The 18,737-nt window shown below is 36.3% G+C and overlaps 1 protein-coding gene across 2 annotated transcripts in view; it reads left to right on the top strand.

Annotated features, from left to right (window-relative positions):
• Positions 1–18,737, top strand: part of NUDCD1 (NudC domain containing 1) — a 91,814-nt gene that overhangs the window by 59,419 nt on the left and 13,658 nt on the right. Inside the window, exons 9-10 of one of the 2 annotated variants that reach the window (XM_027605821.2) lie at positions 12,886–13,045; positions 15,428–15,578. In XM_027605821.2, coding sequence (XP_027461622.1) covers positions 12,886–13,045; positions 15,428–15,578 — 311 coding nt within the window. Of the gene's footprint in view, positions 1–12,885; positions 13,046–15,427; positions 16,055–18,737 lie in introns of those variants that run through there. The other variant, XM_027605815.2, reaches the window with a different exon arrangement.

Genomic DNA, 18,737 nt, shown 5'->3' with positions numbered 1-18,737 from the left:
CTACTCTTGCCACTTTTATTTAACACAGTACTGGGAGTCCTAGCTGCAGCAGACAAGAAAAAGAAAAAGGCATCCAAATTAGTAGGGAAGAAGTAAAACTGAGTAGTTCCACCACTGGGTATTTACCCAAAGAAAACAAAAACAATTCAAAAAGATAAACATGGGGCGCTGGGTTGTGCAGTCGGTTAAGCATCCCACTCTTGATTTAGGCTCAGGTCATGATCTCCGGGGCGTGAGATTGAGCCCCTTGTCGGGCTCCACCTGGGTGTGAAGGCTGCTCAAGATTCTCTCTCCCCCTCTACCCCTCCCCTTCCCTCTCTCTTCCTCTCTAAAAACGGGGGGGGGGGGAAGCCCAAAAGGTGTATGCACCCCTATGTTCATTGCAGTATTATTTACAATAGCCAAGATGTGGAAGCAACCCAAGTGTCCATCAATAGAAGAATGGATAAAGATGATGTGGTATGTGTTTACACACACACACACACACACACACACACACACACACACAGGAATATTACTCAGCTATAAAAAAGGATGTAATCTTGCCATTTGTGACAGTATGGATGGACATAGAAAGAAAGTATTACACTAAGTGAAATAAGTCAGAGAAAGACAAATACCATATGATTTCATTTATATGTAGAATCTAATAAAACAGACAAAAAGCAGAAACAGACCCATAAATACAGAGAACAACTGTTGCCAAAGGGGAGGGAATGGCCAAAGCAGGTGAGGGGGAGTGGAAGAAACAGGCCTGTAGTTATAAGTCATGGGGATGGAGGATACAAGTATAAGGAATATAGTCCGTGGTATTGTAATAACACTGTATAGTGACTCTTGGTAGCCACACTTCTGATTAGCATAGCATGACATAGAGATTTACCAAATCACTATGTTGTTCATTTGAAACTAACAGAACATTAGATGTTAAACTGTATTTCAATTAATTAAAAAAAGTAAAATTGTTTGCAGATAATGTAATGCTGTATATAGAAAATCCTAAAGACCCCAAATTTGTTGGAACTAATAAATGTATTTACTAATGTTGCAGGATAGAAAATCAACATACAGAAATCTGTTGTGTTTCTGTACACTAATTACTATCATAAAGAGGAATTAAGGACATTTCATTGACAGTTGCATCAAAAGCAATTAAAATACCTAGCAATAAATTTAACCAAGGAGGTGAAAAATCTGTACTCTGAAAACTATATTTGATGAAAGAAATCAAACAAAACACAAGAAATGGAAATATATACCATGCTTATGGATTGGAAGAACTTATATTGTTAAAATGTCCATAACACTCAAAGCAATCTAGATATTCAGTGAAATGCCTATCAAAATACCAATAACATTTTTCACAGAACTAGAACAAAACATCCTGAAATTTGTATGAACCACAAAAGACCACTAATATCCAAGGTATTCTTGAGAATGAACAAAGCTAGAAGTGTCACAGTCCCAGATTTGAAACTATACTACAAGCCGTAGTAATTAAAACAGAATGATACACAAAAACAGACCCATAAATTAGTGAAACACAAGAGAGAGCCCAGAAATAAACCGATGCTGATATGGTCAATTAATATATGACAAAAGAGGCAAGAATATATGATGGGGATGGGGCACCTGGGTAGATCAATCAGTTGAGGGTCCAACTCTTGGTTTTGGCTCACGTCATGACATCAGGGACGTGGGATCGAGCCTCATGTAGGGCTCCGCATTCAGCAGGGACTCTGCTTGGGATTCTTTCCCTCTCCTTCTGCCCCTCTCTGCCCCTTCCACCCTGCTCTCTCTCAAATACATCTTTTTTTTTTCTTTAAAGAATATACAATGGGGAAGAGATAGTTTCTTCAACAAATAATGCTGGGAAAAGAATGAAACTGGACCATTTCTTTACACCATACACAAAAATAATTTCAAAATGGATGAAAAACCTGAATGTAAGACCTGGAAAGCCATGTAACTCCCAATAGAACACATAGGCAGTAAAGGCTTATACCTCAGCCTTAGCAGTATTTTTCTAAATCTCTTTCCTCAGGCAAGGGAAACAATAGCAAAAATAAACAATTTGGATTACATCAAGCTAAAAATCTTTTTGCGGGGCAAAGGAAACCATTAACAAAATGAAAGGTCACTTACCAATTTGGAGAAGAGATTTGCAAATGACATATCCAATAAGGGATTAATATCCAAAATATATAAAGAACTCCTACAACTCAACACCAAAAAAAAAAAAAGTTTTAAAAATGGGCAAAGGACCTGAATAGACATTTTTCCAAAGAAGACACAACAGATGACCAAGTTACCTGTGAAAATATGCTCCACATTACTAATCATCAGGGAAATGCAAATCAAAACCACAGTGAATCACCATCTCACACCAGTGAGAATGGCTAGTATCAAAAAAGATAAGAAGTAACAAATGGTGAGGATGAGAGAAAAGGGAACCCTTGTGCACTTTTGGTGGGAATGTACATTGGTGCAACCATTATGGAAAACATGGAGTTTCCTCAAAAAATTAGAAATAACCACATGATCCAGTAATTCCACTCCTGGGTATTTATTGAAAGGAAATAAAAACTAACTCAAAAAAGCACTAATCCCCATTGTTTATGGTAGCATTGTTTATGATAGCCAAGAACCAACACAGGGAAACAGTATGTGTCCATTGATTAATGGGTAAAGAAAATGTGTGTATACACACAATATAATATTTTTTAGCTATAAAAAAGAATGTAATTTTGCCACTTGTGACAACATGGATGCACTTTGATGGCATTATGCCAAGTGAAATAAGTCAAAGACAAATATATGATCTCACTTATATGTGGAATCTCTAAAAACAAAGCAAGTGAACAAACAACAAAAACACCCATAAATACAGAGAACTGGTGGTTGCCAGAGGGAAGGGGGTAAGAAGACAGACAAAATAGGTGAAGGGGATTAAAAAGTACATATTTGGAGTTATATAAAGTCAGGGATCAAAAGTATAGCATAGAGAATATAGTCAGTAATTTAACAACCTTGGTGACTTATGGTAACTATACTTGTCATGGTGAGCATTTTGTTACGTATATGATTGTTGGATCACTAGGTCATACGCCAACTAATGCTGTATTACATGTCAGCTATGCTTCAATTAAAAACAATAGTTACTATAAAATGGGCTTTGGAGAGCATGCAGTGGTGATAATTAAGAACATGGGTTTGGAAGCATATCTGAACTGAAATCCAGTTGCCATTTATTAGCTTCTTAAGTCTCTTAACATCTTGTTTTTGAGTTTCCTCTTTTACAAAGTGGCATCATGTTCTTAATTCTCAAGTAGTGAAGATTAAATAAGGTAGTTGTAAAATAATAGAAAATATGTATATATACTCTGCCTCCAGTTCCTGGCACCGAGTTCCTGAAACCCTTGTAATTTCCTAAATGGTAAGACCAGGAGGAGCATCTTTTAATTTTAATTAATTAATTTTAATTAATTTTAATTCTATTTAATTACCACACTTCATTTTCATTTACTTAATTCACTTAGCAAACTAGTTACTTCATTTGTAATCTTAATTTTGATTTTTCTTTTGGACAAGATTATGTTGTGTGGATTTTTAGAGTTTGCAGGGATGAGAGAAAAACCTTTGGAATTATCTTGAGATGGATGTTTAGTGTGAACATATGTGGAGATTATAGGGAGCGGTAGAAACAATCTCTTTCAGATCTCATGAAGAACTAGAAGGTCATCCTATAAACAAATGCATTGGCAAGTCAGGTTTAACGGAGAAGCGGAATAGTGTTTAGAAAACAGCACATAGTTTTGATGAACAGGTAATCTATCTCTTGAGAACCAAATGTCCCTTGCTCTATACTTCAGTGCAGTGTATGATATCCTTCTTAGATTATTTTCCATAAGTAACAGAAGTCTTAAGCTGCTGGGAGAAGAGCATCAAATCTTAGCATCCCAAGGGCTCAGAAGAAGACCTATTGCTGCTAAGGGGAATAAAAATAAAAACTTTAAAAAACACCATCTCTGGGCCTGGGAGAGAAATCAGATCATCCGAAGCCCAGACTATTAGACGTTTTCTACCGCTGGAGGAAGGACCATGTCACTGAAAAGGCCCAAACCCTGAAATAACTTAACACCAGGGGAAGTTGAAGGATGTTTTTCACATCCTGTATTTAATCAAAAATTACAAGGCAAAAAAAAAAAAAAACAATAATACAAGGCACACAAAAAGAAGAAAGAAAAACATCCCACTGTCAAGAGACAAAGCAGACCAGGTAACCAGACTCAAATGTTATGTATTTTGGAACTACCAGACAAGGAACTTAAAATAACTGTGTGATGTTAAAGAGTTTAGTAGAAAAGATGAATTACATACATACATAAATAAATGCAGAATTATAGCAGAGAGAGACTGTAAGAGAATAAAATGAATATTCTAGAAAAAAAAATCACAACAACAATGCCTTAACAAACTCATCAGTATATTCAGTACATCTGTGGAAAAAGAATTAGCGACCTTGAAAATAGGTTATTAAAAATTAGTAGAACCTAAACCAAAGTGGGGGGTGGGGTAGGGATTAAAAACAAAAAACAGCATTTAGGAGCATTTACATCTGATTGGAAGCCCAGAAGAGACAGAATATTCACCAAAATAGACCATATTCTGGCCCATAAAATAATCCTCAACAATTTTTTAAAAATAATCACAAATGGAATGTTTTCTGACCATAACAATTAAATTAGATATAAGTAAAACAGAAAAATCTGGAAAACCCGCAAATAATTTGGAAATTAAGAAACACATTTCTAAATAATCCATGAGCCATAGTGGACCTCACAAAGGAAGTTAAGAAATTTTGTATTGAATGAAAATGAAGCATAGTACATGTAGGATGCCCCTAAAGCAATGCTTAGAGGGAATTTTTATAGCATTACAGGTTATATAAGAAAAATGTATCAACTTAATAGTTTAAGCTTGCACCTTAAATTTAGGAAAAGAGCAAACCAAATCTAAAGCAAAGAGGAGAAAGGAACTTAATAAAGGTAAGAGCAGAAATCAGTGGAAAATAATAAAAGCAATGAAACCAAAAGCTCATCCTTTGAAAAGATCAAACTTGGTAAGTCTCTAGCCAGAATAACCAAGGAAAAAGAAGACACAAATTACCAATATTGGGAATAAAAAGGTGCATAAAGGTCCAAAGACACTAAGGTGTAGTAATGGAATATTATGAGCAACTCTCTTTTCATATATTTGACAATTTAAGTGCAGCAAATTCCTTAAAAGACAAGCACAGTTCACTCAAGAAGAAATAGATAACCTTAGTAGTCCTTTATCTGTTAACAAGATTGAATTTATCGTTAAAAACCTTCTAACAAATCTCCAGACTTAGGTTGCTTCACTGGTGTTTTACCAAACAAAGAAACAGTATCATTCATCTACAAACTGTCCCAGGAAATAAAAGGAATACCTCTAAACTTACTTTAGGAGGCCACAGTACTCTGATAGCCAAAGATATGACAAAAAAAAAGAAACGTATGAAAAAGGGGAAGCCAATATTGTCATGAATAAAATGTTGTAAAAGTTCTCAGTAAAATATTAGTAAATGAAATCCAGTAATAAGTAAAATGATAATACATCATGACCAATTATAGTTTATCTTGGGAATTTCCAGGCTGATTCAGCATTCAAATATCAGTGAAATTCAGCATTATCAACAGACTAAAAATATTTTAGCCACATTTATGCCATTTATGATAAAAATGCTTGGCAAACTAGGAATTGAAGCTATATATTTATTATATAAATATAAATAAAACAAGACATAATCTTGTTTATTTAGCTGTGTAGAATACTTGGTTTAAAATGAAGACAAGGAAGGCTGGAATTTATTAGGTAAAATGAATATTACACAGTCTCTTACTACACATAGAAGAATTCTAAATTGTTTACCTCATTAAACCATATGTTTTTTCTCACATTAAATTATTTGCAGTTAGTATCATCAGACTAGTTAATTTGTTTTATTTAAACTTCCAGAAACTTGTTTTTTTTATTTTTTTATTGTTATGTTAATCACCATACATCATTAGTTTTTGATGTAGTGTTCCATGATTCATTGTTTGTGCATAACACCCAGTGCTCCACACAGAATGTGCCCTCTTTAATACCCATCACCAGGCTAACCCATCCCCCCACCCCCCTCCCCTCTAGAACCCTCAGTTTGTTTTTCAGAGTCCATTGTCTCTAATGGTTCGTTTCCCCCTCCGACTTACTCCCCTTCATTCTTCCCCTCCTGCTATCTTCTTTTTTTTCTTAACATATATTGCATTATTTGTTTCAGAAGTACAGATCTGTGATTCAGCAGTCTTGTACAATTCACAGCGCTTACCATAGCACATACCCCCCCCCCAGTGTCTATCACCCAGCCACCCAATCCCTCCCACCCCCCGCCACTCCAGCAACTCTCAGTTTGTTTCCTGAGATTAAGAATTCCTCCTATCAGTGAGGTCATATGATACATGTCTTTCTCTGATTGACTTGGTTTTGAGAGTATATTTAAAGCATCCAAATCTTATTTCAAGAATAATTTGTTCACTTTTTTCTGGGCAGATCTGCAAACTACTGAAACTTATGCATTATAGGAAGGTATAAAATTAAAACTGATGGGCATACAGGTGGAACTGTAGATAAAATAGAATTTATTTGACAATAAAATGACAAGCAGAATAATGAATTTTGCGTTTCTTAGTTTTGAAATGGTGCAAGAGTTTAGAAATTTGTCTAAATGAAATATGCTGATTAACACAGAGTAAGGGTTTTCTTTTTAATAGCTATTTACACATTTCTTAGGCATAAAATTAAGTGCTATATGATTCCATGAAGATCATTGCTAAGTTGCTATGCTTTCCCCATTAATGTTGTTCATCTCCTTTGTTTAATTTGGAATGCCAATAATATTTAAGGAAGAATCTATAGAAGATGCCTAGAATGGCAGTAAAGAATATTTGGTTAACTAAGGTCTTTCTAAGTGCCAAGCACTATGCAGGTGCTTGAAATATATTTTACTGATTATAACAATTGTGAAATAAGTACTATTATTATCATATATTTACAGGAGAATGAAATAGGGGCTAAGTAGCCCACCTAGAATCATAGTCCTAGAGCATATAAAGGAAATGAGATAAGTTTTATAGGAAAGGTATGAACTATCGTTGCCTTATTTCTTTTAACGTTGGAGAAAACTCAGAAGAGAAGGTACTATTTGAGTATGGCATAAAGTTCAGGCATACCTCCTTTTATTGTGCTTCATAGATGCAGTGTTTTAATTTGTTGTTTTGGTTTTGGTTTGGTTTGGTTTGGTTTGGTTTTTCACAATTAAAGGTTTCTGGCAACCCTGTGCTGAGCAAGTCTAGTGAGCCATTTTTCCAACAGCATTTGCTCACTGTGTCTCCTTGCCACATTTTGGTAATTCTTATAATAAAAAAAGTTTGAAAAATTGTATTTGTTACAGTCATCTATGATCAGTGATCTTTAATGTTAACTATTGTAATTGTTTTGGGGTGCCACAAACCTTGCTCATATAAGATGGCAAACTTAATCTATAAATGTATGTATTCTGACTGCTTGACCAACCTTGCCATTCCCTTCTCTCCCTCTCCAACCCTCCCTATTCCCTAAGACACATCAATATTGAAATTAGTCCAATTAATAACCCTACAGTGGCTTCTAAGCATTAAAGTGAAAGGAAACGTCACATGTCTGTCATTTTAAAATCAAAAGTTAGGCTTCTTGCCCCAAATGGTTAGCCATATTGTGAATGCAAAGGAAAAGTTCTTTTTTTTTTTTTTTTTTAAGATTGTATTTATTTATTTGACAGAGAGAGACACAGCGAGCGAGGGAACACAAGCAGGGGCAGAGGGAGAGGGAGAAGCAGGCTTCCCGCAGAGCAGGGAGCCCAATGCGGGGCTCCATCCCTGGACCCTGGGATCATGACCTGAGCCAAAGGCAGACGCTTAATGACTGAGCCACCCAGGTGCTCCAGAAAAGTTCTTGAAAGAAATTAAAAGTGCTACTCCAGTGAACACACCAGTGATAAGAAAGCAAAACAGCCTTAGCTGATACAGAGAAAGTTTTAGTGGTCTGGATAGAAGATAAAACCAAGCACAACATTCTCTGAAGCCAAAGAAGAACCCAGGGCAAGACCCCAATTCTCTTCAATTTTGTGAAGGCCTGGAAGAGGTAAAGAGCTGTGGAAGAAAAGTTTGAAGGTAGCAGAGCTTGGTTCATGAGGTTTAAGGAAAGAAGCCATCTCCAAAACATGAAAGTGCAAGGTGAGGCACAGCAAGTTATCCAGAAAGTCTAGCTAAGATCATTAATGATGGTGGCTACACTAAGCAACAGATTTTCAATGTAGACAAAACAGCTTTATATTGGAAGAAGATGCCACCTAGGACTTTTCATAGCTGGAAAGGAAAAGTCAGTGCCTGGTTTCAAAGCTGCAAAGGACAGGCTTGACTATTTTGTTGGGGGTGAATTCAACTGGTGTTTTTAAGTTGAAGCCAGTGCTCATTTACCATTCTGAAAATCCTAGAGCCCTTAAAAATTATACTAGGGGCGCCTGGATGGCTCAGTCGTTAAGCATCTGCCTTCGGCTCAGGTCATGATCCCAGGGTCCTGGGATGGAGCCCCACACTCCCTGCTTGGCGGGAAGCCTGCTTCTCCCTCTCCCACTCCCCCTGCTTGCATTCCCTCTCTGATTGTGTCTCTCTCTGTCAAATAAATAAATAAAATCTTCTTTTTTAAAAGATTTTATTTATTTGAGAGAGAGAGCGAGCACATGAGAGGGGGGAGGGTCAGAGGGAGAAGCAGACCCCCTACTGAGCAGGGAGCCTGACGCAGGACTTGATCCAGGGACTCCAGGATCATGACCTGAGCTGAAGGCAGTCACTTAACCAACTGAGCTACCCAGGCGCCCAATAAATAAAATCTTAAAAATAAAATTATGCTAAATCTACCTGCTTTTGCTATATAAATGGAACAACAAAGCTGGTTGACAGCATTTTTTTTTAACAACATGCTTTACTAAATATTTGAAGCCCACTATTAAGACCTGCTGCTTAGCAAAAGGATTCCTTTCAAAATATTACTGTTCATTGACAATGCATCTCATCATCCAAGAGCTCTGATGGAGATGTACAATGAGATTAATGTTTTCATCCCTGGTAATACAACATCCATTCTACAGTTCATGAATCAAGCAATAATTTCAACTTTTAAGTCTTATTTAAGAAACACATTTTATAAGGCTATAGCCGCCATAGATTGTGATTCCTCTGATGGATCTGGGCAAAATCAGTTGAAAACCTTCTGGAAAAATTTGCCATTTAAGGTACCAGTGAGAACATTCTTGATTCTTGGGAAGAGGTCCAAATACCAATATTAATAGGAGTTTGGAAGTTGTTGATGATTTTGAGGGGTTCAAGACTTCAGTGGAGAAATAACTGCAGATATGGAAATAGCAAGAGAACTAGAATTAGGAGAGTCTGAAGATGTGATTGAATTCCTGCAATCTCATGATAAAACTTGAACTGTGAACAGTTGCTTCCTACGAAATGAACAAAGAAAGTGGTTTCTTGAATTGGAATCTACTCCTGGTGAAGATGCTATGAAGATTATTGAAATTGACAACAGAGGATTTAGAATATTACATGAACTTAGTTGATAAAGCAGAGGCAGGGTTTGAAAGGACTCTCAATTTTCAAAGAAGCTCTGCTATGGGTAAAATGTTTCAGACAGAATCACATACTATAGAAAAGTCATTCATGAAAGGAAGACTCAATCAATGTAGAAAACTCCATGTTGTTTTATTCTAAGAAATTGCCACAGCCACCCCTATCCTCAGCAATAACCACCCTGATGACTCAGCGGTCATTCACATCAAGGCAAGACCCTCCACCATCAAAAAGATTATAACTCAGGGTCCCCTGGGTGGCTCAGTCGATTAAGCGTCTGCCTTCTGCTCAGGTCATAATCCCAGGGTCTGGGATCAGGCCTCACACTGGGCTTCTTGCTCAGCGGGGAGTCTGCTTCTCCTTCTTCTCCTTCTCCCCCTGCCTGTGCCTGCTCTCTTTCTGACAAATAAATAAATAAAATCTAAAAAAAAAAAAAAAAACTTGTTAATACATTGGGCCCATCCAGGTAATCCAGGATTAGCTTTCCAGTTCAGGATCCTTAACTTAGTCATATCTACAAAGCCCCTTTTGCCTTGAAAGGTAACATATTCATAGGTTCCATGGGATTAAGATGTGGACATTGGGGGGGGTACATTAGTCAGTGTACCATGGATGGTATACATGCATATTAAGAATCTCACACAAATATGAAAATTCGTTTGGAATGATAGACTTGATGCTGAGGGTTCTCAAGAGTTCAAGCAGCTCATATAACCATGGGAATAGAGGAAGTTTTCAGAGCAACTGATGTTGAATGGAATCTTGGAGGTTGAGAAGGAATCCATCAGGCAAGAAAGGGCAAGAGTCTAGGCAGAATGCAGTATGAAAGATATGGCAAAAGCAAACCATGTGAGATTGCGGTTTCTGTAATTAGGAGTACTTGGACTTCACTGTAATGGAGCTATGTATAAAGTGGGAGTGGAAGAAAAGGAACATCTAAGTTGGAAAAAGGAGCACATAGCAAGAGACCTACACCCCCATCCCCTTATTTCATGACTGATCTCCCTCAGTGGTTAGCCTTATTACTTGATGATTCAGGGTCCTCTGTTCTCTTAGTGTTGTCCATTCGTATATGCGAGGATCAGAGGTACATCATTTTCATTGTTAATACCCAATACATTCTTAAGGCACTTGGCTCATAAAAGTAAATGCATTTTTGGGTGGCTCAGTTGGTTAAGCGACTGCCTTCGGCTCAGGTCATGATCCTGGAGTCCCGGGATCGAGTCCCACATTGGACTTCCTGCTCAGCAGGGAGTCTGCTTCTCCCTCTGACCCTCTTCCCTATCGTGCTTTCGATCTCTCATTCTCTCTCTCTCTCAAATTAATAAATAAAATCTTTAAAAAAAAGGGGCGCCTGGGTGGCTCAGTTGGTTAAAAGTAAATGCATTTTTATGAAAATAACCCCTATTTGTATTTCAACTATTTTTTTCTTCTGTGAAAGCCCTTGGTAAATAAATAAATGAGAATATTAGAAGGACATGCAGAGAAGAGAGCTTGAAGCAGTGTTGGATCCATCAAACTTACTATAAAAGGCCAGGCAGTTGGTGGTTTTGAAAATGAACCTCACTTAGCCAGTGATTAGCCAGAGCAAAACGAAACCATGTGAAATTGCTGTTTTTGTAATTAATAGTACTTTGATTCCACTGTAATGGAGATACATATAAAGTGAGAGTGGAAGAGAAGGAACATCTAAGTCAGAATAAGGGGCCCTTTTTTTTTTTTCCAAGAATAAATGTACCAGTTTTAAGTGTTTCACTGTTATATAAACAAAGCTGCAGTAAACATCCTTGTAAGTATGTATACATATACACAGGTATAATCTATGAACACTGTCTGCCAGCCTCTCTCCCCTCTGTAGAGAACAAACAAAAGCCCTATCCCCAGGCATTGCTGGGGCAACAGAAATTGGGTTGCTCTGTCACAGGATTCTCCTGTGACCAGGAGCCTCTGCTGGCACCGCTGTACCAACAAACCCTCTTGCTGGAGAGCCACTTCACAGTTTTCCCTATTGAATACAGGTCAAGTCTCTACCTCTCATTTTAACCCTGAAACTCAAGAGAGCAATTCAGTATTTATCAAGTACTGTGCATATTTTATGTTTTCTCCGAATTTGATGTGATTTTGTTGGTATGGTATTTAGACATTTTTAACTCTAATAATATTTCTATAAAGAATATCATTTCAACTTATTTTCATTAAAAGAAGTATTCTTGTAAGTAGAATCCAAATATGAGTCTCAGCCTGATGGTTTTGTATTAAAATGAATTCCTTTAGTCATCAGTATTGCAATAAAAATTAACATAATAAACATTCTTAACACTGATACTATAATTAAATAGTACATCAGAGTCAATTTGTAAAGACAGATTTGAACTTGAATCCCAGCATTGTGGTTTTTCTTTGTAGCCTAAAACAAGTTCTCAAACTTTCCAAGTATGTTCTTTTATCTGTTAAATGAAAGTAATAATAGCCTTATAGGTTGAGATTAATATTTATAACATGCCTGGCATATAAGCACATGCTCATAAATCCTAGTAGCTATAATTGTTCTTGGTAACTATTAGAAGTTAACCATTTGTAAACTTCATATTTGTATTCTATGGTTTAAAAAATATTGTGTCTATAAATTAATGCTTTATATCATGTTTTAAACTAAGTTACTAATAGTTGAGAGTCAGTATAGTATAGTGGTTAAGAACATAGATTCCAGGGGCACCTGGGTGGCTCAGTCGGTTAAGTGTCTGCCTTTGGCTCAGGTCATGATCCCAGGGTCCTGGGATTGAGCCCTGCGTCAGGCTCCCACAGGGAGCCTGCTTCTCCTGCTCCCTCTGCCGCTCCTGTGGGTGTGCTCTCTCTGTCAAATAAATGGATAAAATCTTAAAAAAAGAACAGAACATAGATTCTGGGTTCAAATCTCAGCTCCACTATTACCAGGCTGCCCCTGGGCAAGTAACTTAAAGGCCCTGTGTACCATTTTCCTCAACTATAAAATAGACATGGCACTAACACATTTCTCCCAGGCGCATTTCTGAAGAGGTAATCAGATTATGCATTTAGAAAGTTTAGAAAAGCTGCTGACATAGCACTGTGTATCAGTTATTGGCATCATGGTTATTTGTTAATTATTCTTTGTCACTTTTTATTTTAGGTGAATCTTGGAAGCAACCAGTACCTTTTCTCTGTCATAGTGGATCCTAAAGAAATGCCCTGCTTCTGTTTGCGCCATGATGTTGATGCCCTACTCTGGCAACCACACTCCAGCAAACAAGATGATATGTGGGAACATATTGCAACTTTCAATGCTTTAGGTATAAAGCAAACTCTTTGCAAGCATTTTCCATTATGTCAAAAATTATGGTCATTTTTTTTTTTTAATTTGAGCTGTCCTAATTATATTTGGATTGATTTGTACTATAATTTGGTTGCTTTTACTATAGCTGATAAACGTTAGTACCTTTGGAACAGTAGAATTAATCTGTTTTTATGCTTGTACAGAAGGTTAACACAGACTAGAAATCAAAGTGGTTATCTAACCCCTTGAATCATTTTAATCAGTCATTTGTTTATTCCAAGTAAACTATACTGAATTAGAACATGAACAGTGGGTTTCATAATACCCTACATGGAACTTGTATTCAGGTTTCTTTAGAGTAATCTTTAAAAACATGATAAAATTGCTCTAAGATAATGCATATGAGGAGACATCTTTCATGGAACTTCTGTGCAAAAGAGCCATTGTAATGAAAACAGGGAAATGGTGCTAAGCAGAAATCAAATTTATTCTGTAGGATAAAAGGGAAAATGGTTTTAAAATTATGTCTCAAAATATTAATCTACATAATTGTAGACTTATGCAATAATTGATTTTATGTCTAAATAATATTGTGTGGGAGAAGTTTTCTATGTAGATTAGGCACAGTTACTGCTTTATTGAGTGATTTTAAACTGACAACAGGAAGTAAAATCATACATTCTGAATACAACCTTAATTATAGACATTTGTCAGTTATCCTTTATAGTTAATAATATAGGCAGCTTAAATTGGTTAATTCAGACACCAAATGGGATTTTTCTGATGTGGAATACAAAGTTTTGTTGAAAAATTTAAACACAATTTCTAGCCTCTGTACTAGAATTCACAATTCTGAATCTTTTTTCAGTAAAGAAAGTGCTATCATAATTTTTATATGCTCAGATTCTTCATTTGTATCCCTAAATCCGTTATCATAGACAAATTCTACTACACTTGAATTTAAGTTAACTCAACATTGTGTTAGATATTTAGTCTTGAGATATTATATACATTATTAATTTTCTCAAGGTTAGCCTGGAGAGCTAATTCTAAAATACTCAAATAGGTATCTACCTCCATCCCCTTCACTTTTTCCTCCTCAAACTGCTTAATATTGAAAACCAGTATTGAAATGCACCTGGGTGGCTCAGTTGGTTAAGTGTCCAACTCGATTTCAGCTCAAGTCATGATCTCAGAGTCATGGGATCGAGCCCCATGTGGGGCTCAGCGCAGAGTCTGCTTGAGATTCTCTCCCTTTTGCTCTGCCCCTTCCCCCACTTGCACGACACGCTCTCTCTCTCAAATAAATAAAATCTTAAAAAAAAAAGTAGTGGCCTTCCTGTGCTCAGTCCTTCCTTTGCTCATTATTTGGTAAGATCTCAATTTAAATTAGTGTCCTATTTTTTCTTTTACATGTTATGACATTTGTAACCATGTCCAATCTGAAAATCCTAATTTATATTTCAGAACATAAATGCCCTTTTAACCTGTAAAAATTTTTTAAAAGACAAGAATTTTTCAAAGTTTAATTAGTTTTCAAGGGATGTCCTAATTGAGTTTTTAAAATTAGACACTTGAATTTTCATTCCAGCTTGTAGTGATCTCAAGGTTCTACTTCTGGAAGCTGAAGTACAACAAAATCCTATTACATTGTTGGTATTGGTGTATAAAAACACCACTAACATTACAGAAATAATGAGAATGCATTGTCATATTAGCATTTTCAGACTTGGGGCCTATATTATGGACACACTCCTGAAATAACTCTACAGTAGTATTCTATAATTTTTTCTCATTTATTTGATAAAAAAGATTCTGTAATGCTACATCTGTGATTGATGAGCCTAATTTTTTTTTTTTGAAGATTTATTTGAGAGAGAGAGCATGCGTGCGAGCAAGCACAAGCAGGGGGAGGGGCAGAGGGAAAGGGGGGAGAGAATCTCAAGCAGGCTCCACACCCAGCTCAGAGCCAGTCACTCAGCTTGATCCCACAATGCTGAGATCATGACCTCAGCTGAAATCAGGAGTCTGATGCTTAACTGATTATTAAATTGGCATTTAAAGATAGTTCGACATGTTTTCAGTTTTACTAATTTTAGATTTTTAGTGTTTTAATTGTTCATGGAAATAATAAGGAACCATGTTTTGTTTTTCTTAAAGAGATAAAACCCTACCTATTTTGTTCCTTAGGAATTAAAGCTATTTTTGCACCAGTTGGGAGAAACTGGTTATGGCTAATCATTAATGGTTCAGAATTCAACCACTGTTGAATACTTATGGTGTATATTTTACTGAGGCATTTTAATTTGTAATAAAAACTATAAAATATTAAATGTTTAATCACATTTTTCTTCTTTTTAAAATACGGGGTTTTTATTTGTCTCTTATTTCTTGTCAGGCTACGTCCAAGCATCAAAGAGAGACAAAAAATTTTTTGCCTGTGCTCCCAATTACTCCTATGCAGCCCTGTGCGAATGCCTTCGTCGAGTATTCATCTACCGTCAGCCTACTCCCGTGTCCACTGTACTTTACAACAGAAAGGAAGGCAGGCAAGTAGGACAGGTTGCTAAGCAGCAAGTAGCAAGCCTGGAAACCAATGATCCTATTTTAGGCTTTCAAGCAACAAATGAGAGATTATTTGTTCTCACTACCAAAAATCTCTTTTTAATAAAAGTAAATACAGAGAATTGATTACTCCAACGTGTTGGCTTTTCTGTAGTGGAAAAGGATTCAGTGATAGCCAGAAGGTTGGTAGTTATACTGTAACCTATTAAGTTTTACTATGTTAATAAAATTATCTTGTATGAATTTTTTATTTTTTAAAGGATATTGGAAATATATTCAAGAGATTATGATTCTGTAAAAGTTATGGAAGGAAGCTGAAAATTTAGAGGAAATTGGCTTCTATTAAAAAAATGTAAAAGTACTAGTAAGTATAATTATTTTTAAAAGACAGGCTGGAATTTCATCTTTTATATGAAAGATGTACAATTCAGTGTTTAAAAATAAAAATATTTATCATGTACTCTTTGTTCATTGATATAGTTTCCTCATTCTGTACCTATAGAATTTTTGGATAACAGATAAACTGTTGATTCTTGTAAATACTTAAGTGGACAAAATAGATGAGGTAGAGGGGGAATACAACAGAAGTACAACAGGTCCAGTATTCTTACAGTTTGCTGAAAGACTAAGATTTCTTTTCAAATTATTTAATCTTTTCCATTTAATTTTTATCCATTTGTTCTTCCACATAGAGAGATGATAAGATTCCACAAAGTGTAGCTCTTATGTATTGCTATACAACAGACCACCTCAAAACTCAGTGATTTAAAACAAGGACATTTGAAAATCTATGATTCACTGATTGGGCCATTTCTCTTCTTTCTACATGGCATCTCATTCTCCAGCAGGCTAGACTCGTCTTATTCCTGTGATAGAGAAAACCTTGCAAGAGGGCAAGCCTTGGTATACAAGAGCTTGTCAAGCCTGTGTTTGCATCATTTTGCTCTTCTTGCATTGAACAAAGCAAGTCACTTGGCCAAGTTTAAAGTCAGAGTGAGAGGAGACTGCACAGAACACAGATAACAGGAGGTACAATTCTTAGGAGCCATTAATGTAAATCTATCACACACAAATTATGATTTATCCTTGTAGTTCTTCTTGAACTTCTACATTAAAAAAAAAAAAAACCCTGCTTAATACATTAAATATTTTGTGTCATGAATTTTAGTTTCTTACTATTTCCTTGGATTTTTTAGGCTTGCATTTACCTGGAAAATTGTTTATTTCATATACCATTTTAATGAGCAAAAACAGCCAAGATAAAAGGTAACCAATCAGATATCAAGATATTTATGAAGTGGTAATTAAATGAGATGGTATAATTGGATCAGTAGAGACATTTTTTATTTACTTACTAGACGAAAATGTGTATAATCAAGATTGAGAGGGCTTCTGAAGACCCAGAAAGCAAGAATATAAAAGATTAATAGATTTATTACAAAATGTAAAATTTCTTTATGACCTGATTCTATTAATAGTTGTAAAAACAACAGGCTGAGAGAAGATATTTGTCAGTGCAAAATCTAGAATGTCAAAAGATTATTTCATAATAAAAAGCAAAGAAATTATACAGAAGAGAAGGAAACAAAAGATATTAACAGTCAAGTAATAGAAAAATAAATAAAGATGGCCAATACTTTTATAAAAGATGCTGTCTCCCAGGTAATCAGGGAAATTGGCAAAAAATGTAAAGTTTTATAACATTTCATATTGGCCAAGGTAGGGAAAATGGAAACTCGCCTATACTGTTGATGGGAGTGTCAGTTGGTACCAAAGGATTAAATATTATTTGAATACATATAAACAGTGCATTTTCTAGAATTCCAGAAATACTAGAAAACACTCAGCATGTGCACAGAGCAATATATATATAAGAATATACATTGTAGTGATGTTTATAATAAAAGTTTGGAGGAATCTGTCCGTCATTAGGGGAATAACTAAATTGTAGTGTTTTTATATTAGAATAATATATGTATTATTAGTGTTTATAAGAAGCTTTAAGTTAAATCCCTCTTTATGGGCCCGAAAACTCCCTGACACTCATTATGTAAGTAATATTTTCCCTCTTTCTCATAAGAGAAAGATGCAGTTAAATTATAACACATGGGCAGTTTACAATAGGATTTGTGTCTTTTCCAAGAGAAGAGATACAGCTGTGAAAACTCTTGTTAATAAAAAATGTATTTTTCTAATATTTAATGTATATATTAAGGCGGGAAATACCCCCTTAGTGCCTCAGAGGAAATAAGAAAATTAAGATTGTGTGTTTCCCTGGTTCCTAAGTTTCTGCCATGGGAAGGAAATAAAAAGAGCCAACCCCTTGTCTTTGCTTTGAAGAAGTATTTTGGGTTTAAAAGCAGGTAAGCCATGTTCAAGAGAGGTAACTTGTATTCATCCATTACCAGCCACATCCATCTTGAGATTCTGTTCCATCTGTCTTTTCCAGCAGCAGACTAACCCAGGCATGTATTATGACTATGTGTCAGAATGTGACAGGGCAAGATCAATTGTACAACCATTTTTCAAGACTCCATTTGTGTCACATTTTCTCATATCATATTGGCCAAAGCAAATCATATAGCTTTTCCCAGAGTTAGAATAGAGTGCCCTGCAAAGTTCCATGGCAGAGGACATGGCTATGGGGAGGGTGAAGAATTGGAACCATTTTTGAAATCTATCACATGTACCTATACTATGTCCAACCAATATAGACTTCTAACCCTTCCCCCACCCCCCACTTCATGACACACAGAAAATTATACTTATGGCACACCAGGGCTGCTCTTGGCCAGAAGTGACCTTGGCCATCCAAGGACCAAGGAATTAAGTATCTGGGAAACCTGTAACCTATTTGCAACACACCAAACAGGTGCCACAAACATGGCAGTGTGCAAGCAGCCGTGTTGGGTCAGCACCACCCCTAAGTGACTCCTGCCCAGGGAGAGGGGGAGAAAACCACCACACACAGCAGTCCCAGCAGTAGGGTAGGGGCAGACATCTGGTCTGACTGCAGGCCTCACCCAACAATGAAAACTTCTTGGGACAACACAGGGAAGTTCCCTACAGTTGTGCTACTGCAGCTCTGGCAAACACCTGGTCTGACCCAATTCAAGCCCAAGGCAGCCCCAGACTGGACCCCT

Source organism: Zalophus californianus, chromosome 4, assembly GCF_009762305.2.
Source record: "Zalophus californianus isolate mZalCal1 chromosome 4, mZalCal1.pri.v2, whole genome shotgun sequence".
Classification (NCBI taxonomy): domain Eukaryota; kingdom Metazoa; phylum Chordata; class Mammalia; order Carnivora; family Otariidae; genus Zalophus; species Zalophus californianus.
Note: the sequence above shows the minus strand (reverse complement) of the source record. Positions and strands in the feature narration are given on the sequence as shown.